Genomic DNA, 9,400 nt, shown 5'->3' on the forward strand with positions numbered 1-9,400 from the left:
TCCACATCTCCACACACAAGAAAACATAGCCAGACAGAAACTGACTCTTCTCAGGCCACATGGTGGTAGAAGCCTCTCTCCTGCCTCCAAGCCCAGTATTCTACTCACTGAACACAGGGGCACACTTCCCCATGGACACATGGGGACGATGGTCCTGACCACTCCCTGCTGCTGCTAAGTCGCTTCAGTCGTGTCCAACTCTGTGCGACCCCATAGACGGCAGCCCACCAGGCTCCCCTGTCCCTGGGATTCTCCGGACAAGAACACTGGAGTGGGTTGCCATTTCCTTCTCTGAACCACTCCCTAGCCAGCCCCATACTTACCGAGATGGGGAAATAGTCCTTCATGTACTTCCATACAGACCAGCGCCTTAGTACGTCAATGTGCCTGCTCCCCTGCCAAGGCTTCGCTCGATCCAAGTACCACCAGACTGCATACAAGATACTGATGATCCAGAATCTTGTGAACAGGAGGCCTATGAAGACCACGTAGCTGAGAATGGCTGGTAAGGGAAGCAGAAGCTGTAGTGGTCAGCAGTGTGAAGGAACACGCTCTCCCCATTTGCCCAGCACTCTTCTGTCCAGTCCTCACCCCGGGAGGAAGGAATCAGCTTCCCAAGCCTTCAAGGAAGAGGGAATACAAGCAACACAATTAGTGTCACCCTGAGCCTGGATTTGAGACCAGGTAAGACTAAGTCCAAACTCACTTTTTCCCACAGCACCAGACACTTTTCTCATTGGGTCTTCCCCCTCCACCTCCCTCTCTGTCTATATTCACCGATAGACGCCTAGTGGAAATGTGACAGGAAGAACTCTTTCTAGTGTCCATTCTATGAGACCCCAGAGACAATAGAGATTATTTCTACCCAGTCTCCACTTCCTGTTTACCCCCAGCACACCTTTCCATAATCTTGTAGTCTGTAGATAGATCCTCCCTTTAGCTAAAGTCCTCCCATGATCCCATGATTTATCACAACTTTGAGGCTCAGCTCAAACAGCTCAGCCTGATTTCAAGCTCCCCACTGGTGGCCTGTCTTGCTCTCTCTTGCTCCAGCCCCACTGCACCCCATGTTCAGGCCACACTAAGCTGTTCAGTGTTGATACAACTCCCGGTGCTCTTTAGCTTTTGCTCAGCTCTTTTCTCCACTGCTATACGCTATCCTACTGAAGGAGGGAGAGAAGAAGAGGGCAACCCATGCCTGCCTTGTCCATCAGGAGTGCAACAGGGCTAGGAGTAGCGCAGTGAGGAATTCATCCCAGACTCAGGATTTTCTGAGTTCCTTTCACAGGCTAATCCCAACTTTAACTCAGGGTCAGGTGGTCTGTGGGGCTGTCTTTAATCTGATGCCAATGGACCTCATTCTTAGAAAATATTAACACCATGCTCTCAAACTCTTTAAGAAGGTCAACCTCCACTTGTACTCCAAATGAAAGTAGGGTAGGCTGGGCCTGTCATTCATGGCCGACTTCCAGGAGGCAAGATTTTGATCCAGTCTGAATAGTAGTAAAATGCCTAAGCTAAGTAGGTTGGGGCTCACAGAGGCTCACTTTATTCAGAGCACCTACAGTGTGTCAGATGCTGGTGATACACCTGTGAACAACACACAGATATTCTTGCCGTCGTGCTTGGGAGTTCAGTGTTGTGTCTGGGGCAGTTTATAATGTTTATTCAATTTTTTATGGTAGTAAAATATAGATTAAACATAACACTTATCATCAAAACAATTTTTTGTATTTTAGTATTTTTTTTATAAAATTTTTATTAGAGTATAGTTAATTCACAATGTTGTGTTCATTTTAGGTGTACAAAAAAGTAAATGAGTTATACATATACATATATCCACACTTTAAAAAAATTATCTTCCCATATAAACAATGCTCTATGTGCTCTATAGAGGTTCTTATTAGTTATCCATTTTATAGATTAGTTCAGTTCAGTTCAGTTCACTTCAGCTGCTCAGTCATGTCCGACTCTTTGCGACCCCATGGACCACAGCACGCCAGGCCTCCCTGTCCATCACCAACTCCTGGAGTTCACCAAAACTCATGTCCCTTGAGTCGGTGATGCCATCCAACCATCTCATCCTCTGTCGTACCCTTCTCCTCCTGCCCTCAATCTTTCCCAGCATCAGGGTTTTCTCAAATGAGTCAGCTCTTGGCATGAGGTAGCCAAAGTATTGGAGTTTCAGCTTCAACATCCGTCCTTCCAATGAACACTTAGGACTGATCTCCTTTAGGATGGACTGGTTGGATCTCCTTGCAGTCCAAGGGACTCTCAAGAGTCTTCTACAACATCAAGTTCAAAAGCATCAATTCTTCGGTGCTCAGCTTTTTTTATAGTCAAACTCTCACATTCATACGTGACTACTGGAAAAGCCATAGCCTTGACTAGACAGACCTTTGTTGGCTAAATAATGTCTCTGCTTTTGAATATGCTGTCTAGCATATTAAATAACTTTCCTTCCAAGGAGTAAGAGTCTTTTAATTTCATGGCTGCAATCACCACCTACAGTGACTTTGGAGCCCAAAAAAATAAAGTCTGACACTGTTTCCACTGTTTCCCCATCTATTTCCCATGAAGTGATGGAACCAGATGCCATGATCTTAGTTTTCTGAATGTTGAGCTTTAAGCCAAATTTTTCACTCTCCTCTTTCACTATCATCAAGAGGCTCTTTAGTTCTTCTTCACTTTCTGCCATAAGGGTGGTATCATCTGCGTATCTGAAGTTATTGATATTTCTCCCAGCAATCTGGATTCCAGCTTGTGCTTCCTCCAGTCCAGCATTTCTCATGATGTACTCTGCACATAAGTTAAATAAACAGGGTGACAACATACAGCCTTGACGTACTCCTTTCCCTATTTGGAACCAGTCTGTTGTTCCATGTCCAGTTCTAGCTGTTGCTTGACATGCATATGGATTTCTTAAGAGGCAGGTCAAGTGGTCTGGTATTCCCATCTCTTTCAGAATTTTCCACAGTTAACTGTGATCCGCACAGTCAAAGGCTTTGGCATAGTCAATAAAGCAGAAATAGATGTTTTTCTGGAACTCTCTTGCTTTTTCAATGATCCAGCAAATGTTGGCAATTTGATCTCTGGTTCCTCTGCTTTTTCTAAAACCACCTTGAACATCTGGAAGTTCACAGTTCACATATTGCTGAAGCCTGGCTTAGAGAATTTTGAGCGTTACTTTACTAGCATGTGAGATGAGTGCAATTGTGTGGTAGTTTGAGCATTCTTTGGCATTGCCTTTCTTTGGGATTGGTATGAAAACTGACCTTTTCCAGTCCTGTGGCCACTGCTGAGTTTCCAAATTTGCTTATTCAGTTCAGTGCATATTGAGTGCAGCACTTTTACAGCATCATCTTTTAGGATTTGAAATAGCGCAACTGGAATTCCATCTCCTCCACTAGCTTTGTTCATAGTGATGCTTCCTAAGGCCCACTTGACTTGGCATTCCAGGATGTTTGGCTCTAGATGAGTGATCACACCATCGTGATTATCTTGGTTATGAAGCTCTTTTTTGTACAGTTCTTCTGTGTATTCTTGCCACCTCTTCTTAATATCTTCTGCTTCTGTTAGGTCCATACCATTTCTGTCCTTTATCGAGGCCATCTTTGCATGAAATGTTCCCTTGGTATCTCTAATTTCCTTGAAGAGATCTCTAGTCTTTCCCATTCTATTATTTTCCTCTATTTCTTTGCACTGAGCACTGAGGAAGGCTTTCTTATCTCTCCTTGCTATTCTTCGGAACTCTGCATTCAAATGGGTATATCTTTCCTTTTCTCCTTTGCTTTTTGCTTCTCTTCTTTTCACAGCTATTTGTAAAGCCTCCTCAGAAACCCATTTTGCTTGTTTGCTGGGAGCCGGTGTGAGGAGCTCCGCCCATAGCAAAGGTCATGAGAAAGGAGGCTCGGCATACACAGAGGCGGGATCGAGCCTCAGGAGTCCCCCTGGAAATTCTTGAGCATCTACCCCCAAAACCAGAGTCTGCCTACTTTCTGCTTTGTACTCTCACCTACACCTCTGACTTTACGGGGGCCTGTCCACCACTACCTCTCTCTGAAAAAAGAGTTAACTTACAGCTCCAGTTAATAAAGTTCCTGGGTGTGATAGTGTTTCAACTTACAAACTCCTTTGGAAGTCCTCTAGCCTGCCTGAATAGGTTTTTCTGGCCACATGTGATTGCTCAGAGCCTCCCAACTGTGAGAGGCATGAGATGTTCTAAACTGTCTAAATACAGATTCCTTTGAGCAGTTAAAAGATTGATTAGAAATTGTATTGGTGAAGGGTTTTTCACTTGTTGGGCCAATGTTTGCTGCTAAGTCTCCATATCCCTTACCTGCTGTGTCCCTGGCAGTGTATTGATTAATATAATTGGTGTAAGTAGTAGCTTTAATGTTTGTAACCTTGGACCCTTCAGTTAATTCTTTTTCTTGTTATAGCCCACCACATGTTTTCCCTGTAGGAATGTAACTTTATCTAATGCTTTTGGAGGGTGGCGCCTGACTAATCACCTTTAGAGAAAAATAAGTTTTCTGAAGAAAGGGTCTTAAAATGTTAATAGGCCTCCGGGCCAGAAGATGATGCAAATCACCTAAACTTTTGCATATGATAAGTTTGCAGGAAGAAAGCCTGGCTTACTGCATGACTCTACCCCTTCCCCCATTATCCTCTATGCATAACTTAAGGTATAAATACTACTTTGGAAAATAAAGTGCAGGCCTTGTTCACCGAAGCTTGGTCTCCCCGTGTCGTTCTTTCTCTCACCTTCTGGCTGAATTATTCAGCCTCTTTTCTCCACTCAATTTCCTCACTGAGCTATCCTTATTCTATTACTCTTTATATCCTTAATTAACATTTAATTAAGCCATTGTTTCCTGATCCTCGCCGACGCCATCCCCGCTTCGAATTCCCTGGATCCACCGGGGCTGGACCCCGGCACTTGCTTGCATTTCTTGGTCTTGATCCCTGTCTCCTGTACAATGTCACAAACCTCCATCCATAGTTCATCAGGCACTCTATCTATTAGATCTAATCTATTTTATAGATAGTAATGTGTATATGTCAATCCAAATCCCCCAAAATTTCCTTCCCCACTTGGTTCCCCTGGCAACCATAGGCTTGTTTTCTACATCCATGACTCTATTTATGATATGTAAAAAAATAAAAATATTTGTACCCTTTTAATTGATTCTGCATATAATGACATCATACAATATTTGTCGTTTTGTATCTGACTTACTTCACTCAGCATAGCAATCTCTAGGTCCATTCATGTTGTTGCAAATGGCATTCTTTTGTTCTGTTTAATAGCTGAGTAATATTCCATTATCTATATGTTCTACATCTTCTTGATCCATTCCTCTGTCAATGGACATTTAGATGGTTTCCATGTCATAGTTATTGTAAATAGTGCTGCAATGAACATTGTGGTGCTTGGATTTTTTCAAATTATGGTTTTCTTGACAAAGGCACTGTGGAGAACTCTATGGAGATACCCTACGAAACCAAAGATAGAGCTACCATAAGACCCAGCATTCCCATTTTGGGGCATATACCTGAAATGATTTTTAGTGTATTGTCGATGGCATTAATTCACTCATACTGTTGTGTAACAATCACTATCCTTCATCTCTGGAACTCTTTTCATCTTCCCATACTGAAACTCTGTACCCATGAAATGGCAACTCCCATGTCTGGTCTAGAGAATAAAACCCAAGTTGTTCATAGTGGCTCCCTGCGGGGTAGGATTCACTTTTAGAACACATATTCTGTTTGGATGAGTTACAATAACATGGATTCACTTTTCACTCAGAAAAAAAAAGATTTTAAAAATGCTTGCATTTCCACTTGACCAAAAGAACTCTCCTCACCCCACAGTATACCTCACCCTGGACTCACCTTTTAACTCCTGTCAGCAGGCAATGCCAAACTTGGGAGTATTTCCAGTCCCTGAGAAAGGAAGATCCCTTCTTTCCCCTCACAATACCCAGAAGGAAAAATGTAAAACCACACTTTACTAAGAGGATAGGCAGGTTGGTTAAGGTCACACAGCAAACTAGTAGGATAGGACCTGACATTCAGTTCTACTGTTGTGCTCCATCATGCTCCCAGCATTCATTCATTCAACAGTTATCAGCCTCAACTCTTCAAGGAGCTGGAGACACAGATGAGAAGAAGACCACCTGTTTGAAAGGAGCTTACCTTCCTGTGAGAGTGTGTGCATTAAAGAAAAAAGAACAGAGTAAACAAGTAACCCATGTTTCTGGGACTTGAGACCTTGATTGACAGGTCCCTGTTGACCTTTCCAGCCACTTCTTTGCCCCTCCCCCAAATGCCTGCTCTATGTCCAGCGTGAGCCAGCTGTTCACTACATGTGCAGCATTTACTGGCCCACTGGAAACCCTTACTTTCCTACCAGTCTGTACATTCTGCCTGTGGACAACCTCTTAAGTATCTTTGAAAAGGGATCCCATCTCTCTGCCCACTGCTAGCCTCCATAGACCAGGGTAAGGAATCTTTTCAGAATTCAGAGCTGTAATTCAGAATGTGAGGTTCAAGAGGCAATTTGGAGGATATTGCCTAGGTATAAAATAATTTCTAATATAAGCATTTAAATTGTAAAAACCATTCTTGGCTCTCTGGCTCTACAAAAATACAATCAGGAGGCTGGATTTGGCCCTATTGACTATGCTAAAACCTTTGACTGTGTGGATCACAACAAACTGTGGAAAATTCTTAAAGAGATGGGGATACCAGACCACCTTACCTGCCTCCTGAAAAACCTGTATGCAGGTCAAGATGCAACAATTAGAACCAAACAAGGAACAACGAACTGGTTCAATTAGGAAAGGAATATGTCAAGGCTGTATATTGTCCCCCTGCTTATTTAAATTATATGCAGAGTACATCATGCCAAATGCAGTGCTGGATGAAACTCAAGCTGGAATAGAGATTTCCAGGGAAAATATCAATAACTTCAGATACACAGTTAATACCACTCTATGGCAAAAAAAGAAAGTGAAAATCACTCAGCTGTGTCCAACTCTTTGTGAGTCCATGGACTGTAGCCTGCCAGTCTCCTCTGTCCATGGAATTCTCCAGGCCAGAATACTGAAGTGGGTAGCTGTTCCCTTCTCCAGCAGATCTTCCTGACCAAAGAATCAAACTGGAGTCTCCTACGTTACAGGCAGATTCTTTACCAACTGAGCTACCAGGAAAGCCCATGGCAGAAAGCAAAGAAGAACAAAAGAGCCTCTTGATGTAGGTGAAAGAGAAGCATGAAAAAGCTGGCTTAAAACTCAACATTCAGAAAACTAAGATCATGGGAATTTCTTGGTGGACCAGTGGCTAAAATTCTGAGCTCCCAATGCAGGGGGCCAGGGTTCCATCCCTGGTCAGGGAACTAGATCCCACATGTCATAACTAAGACTCAGCAAGGCCAAATAAATAATTATTAAAAAAAAAACAAAAAAAACAAACTAAGATCATGGCGTCTAGTCCCATCACTTCATGGCAAGTAAGTGGGGAAAAAATAGAAATAGTGACAGACTATATTTTCTTGGACTCCAAAATCATTGCAGATGGTGACTGCAGTCATGAAATTAAAAGACACTTGCTTCTTGGGAAAAAAAGCTATGACAAATCTAGGCAGCATATTAAAAAGCAGAGACCACTTTGCCAACATAAGTCCGTCTAGTCAAAGCTATGGTTTGTCCAGTAGTCATGTATGGATGTGAGAGTTGGACCATAAAGAAGGCTGAGTGCTGTGGTGCTATAGAAGACTCCTGAGAGTCCCTTGGACAGAAAGATTAAACTAGTCAATCCTAAAGGAAATCAATCCTGAATATTCACTGGAAGGACTGATGTTGAAGTTGAAGCTACAATACTTCAGCCACCTGATGCAAAGAGCTAACTCTTTGCATTGGAAAAGACCCTGATGCTAGGAATGATTGAAGGTAGGAGAAGAAGGGGACAACAGAGCATGAGATGATTGGATGGCATCATTGACTCAATGGACATGAGTTTGAGCCAACTCTGGGAGGTAGTGAAGAACAGGGAAGGCTGGCGTACTGCAGTCCATGGGGTCACAAAGAGGTGGACATGAGTGAGTGACTGAACAAAAACTAGTGCTATAGATAGTATTCTGAGCCTTATCTTTGAGCTTCTTTGCAGATACTGAACCCCCACCAGGTAGAGGAAGTTGCTCACCAGCCCATAGACCTCAAACCAGGGGAAACCAGAAGGTTGGTGATGTTGGCTTCCAGTTACCTTAACCAAGCAATCAGACAACTGTCTAGGGGCTGATCATGTGCCCAAGCAACTCTACCCCACCCAGTCTCTAGAAGCCATTCCCTGAAATTCAAGAGAGGGAGGGAGAGGGGGTCAAGTGTTTTGAGCCAAAACTGTCTGGACTCCTTGCTTGGTCCCTGCAGTAAATACTGCACTTTCTTTCACCACAACCCAGTGTCAGCATGGGAGCTTTCCTGTGCTTGGGCAAGCTGGTGCAAATTTGATTTGGTAACAACTGCTCCCTGTGATCTGTCTTCCCCAGACACCTCAACACAGAAGATCCCTGAATTGCAGCCTATCACACACAGATTGGACCATGTTACTTCTATAACTAAAGCCCACCTGGGCCTCCCCTTTGTCCTCAGATAAGGGAAAAGTACAAGCTCCTGCTCCTGGCACCAGTGGGCCCATATACCTTTTCTCAGCTGCCCTCCCTCTAGCTCCAGGCCCAAGACTACCTCACCTCCCTGTGCTGTTCCTGACACTCCCAGATCCCAGGCTGGGCTGGGGGTTGGTGCAACTAGTCAGACACAGCTCCCAAAGCTCCTTCAAGGCCAGCTGAGCAAGATGTTCCTAATTCCCGGTGATCTCCAGGCGCTGAGCTGGGGATTATTCCCCCATCAGTGCACAGTGTGTACCAGATGTGACAGGTGCCCTAGGGTGCCCGTTCCCAACCCAGCTCTCCTTACCCATGGACACCAAACAGCTGACCGCCTGCAGGACCACCAATGTCTGCAGCCTGCGTTTCCATGGCACACACAAGGGCGCGAACTCCACCATAATGGTTATTCTGCTGGCTCTGGAGGCTTCTCTGAGCTCTGTGACACCTGCTGGTTTTCATTGTTGCCAGCATTTATCTAAGCATTTATGGGGCCTGGGGGTGGGTGTCCAGTCAGCCCTAAGATCTCATTGCACCTGCCCCAGCAGGAACTGGTTTCCTAGGAGAAATCTTTAAAGACACCTGGCCTGAGCCTAGCTGAGTATGGAGGAAGAGAAGTACAGTTCACTCCTCAGGCAATACATTATCTGCCAGATCACCTTTGCTCTCATCCTACCCATTATTTGGCAAGTGAAGCAGCAAGTATAGGGCAATCCTGTCCTCTTTTCA

General features: G+C 44.1%; 1 protein-coding gene across 1 annotated transcript in view; it reads right to left on the reverse strand.

The window, feature by feature from the left end:
- The window catches only part of LOC104994123 (2-acylglycerol O-acyltransferase 2-like), a 15,146-nt gene extending 6,074 nt beyond the window's left edge, over nt 1-9,072 (reverse strand). The window contains exons 1-2 of the mRNA XM_010847586.1: nt 8,982-9,072; nt 324-502 (exon numbers count right to left, since the gene is read on the reverse strand). Coding sequence (XP_010845888.1) covers nt 324-502; nt 8,982-9,072 — 270 coding nt within the window. The remainder of the gene's footprint in view (nt 1-323; nt 503-8,981) is intronic.
- Nucleotides 9,073-9,400: the final 328 nt, after the last annotated feature.

The sequence above is a fragment of the Bison bison genome, unplaced genomic scaffold (assembly GCF_000754665.1).
Source record: "Bison bison bison isolate TAMUID 2011002044 unplaced genomic scaffold, Bison_UMD1.0 scf7180017864251, whole genome shotgun sequence".
NCBI lineage: Eukaryota > Metazoa > Chordata > Mammalia > Artiodactyla > Bovidae > Bison > Bison bison.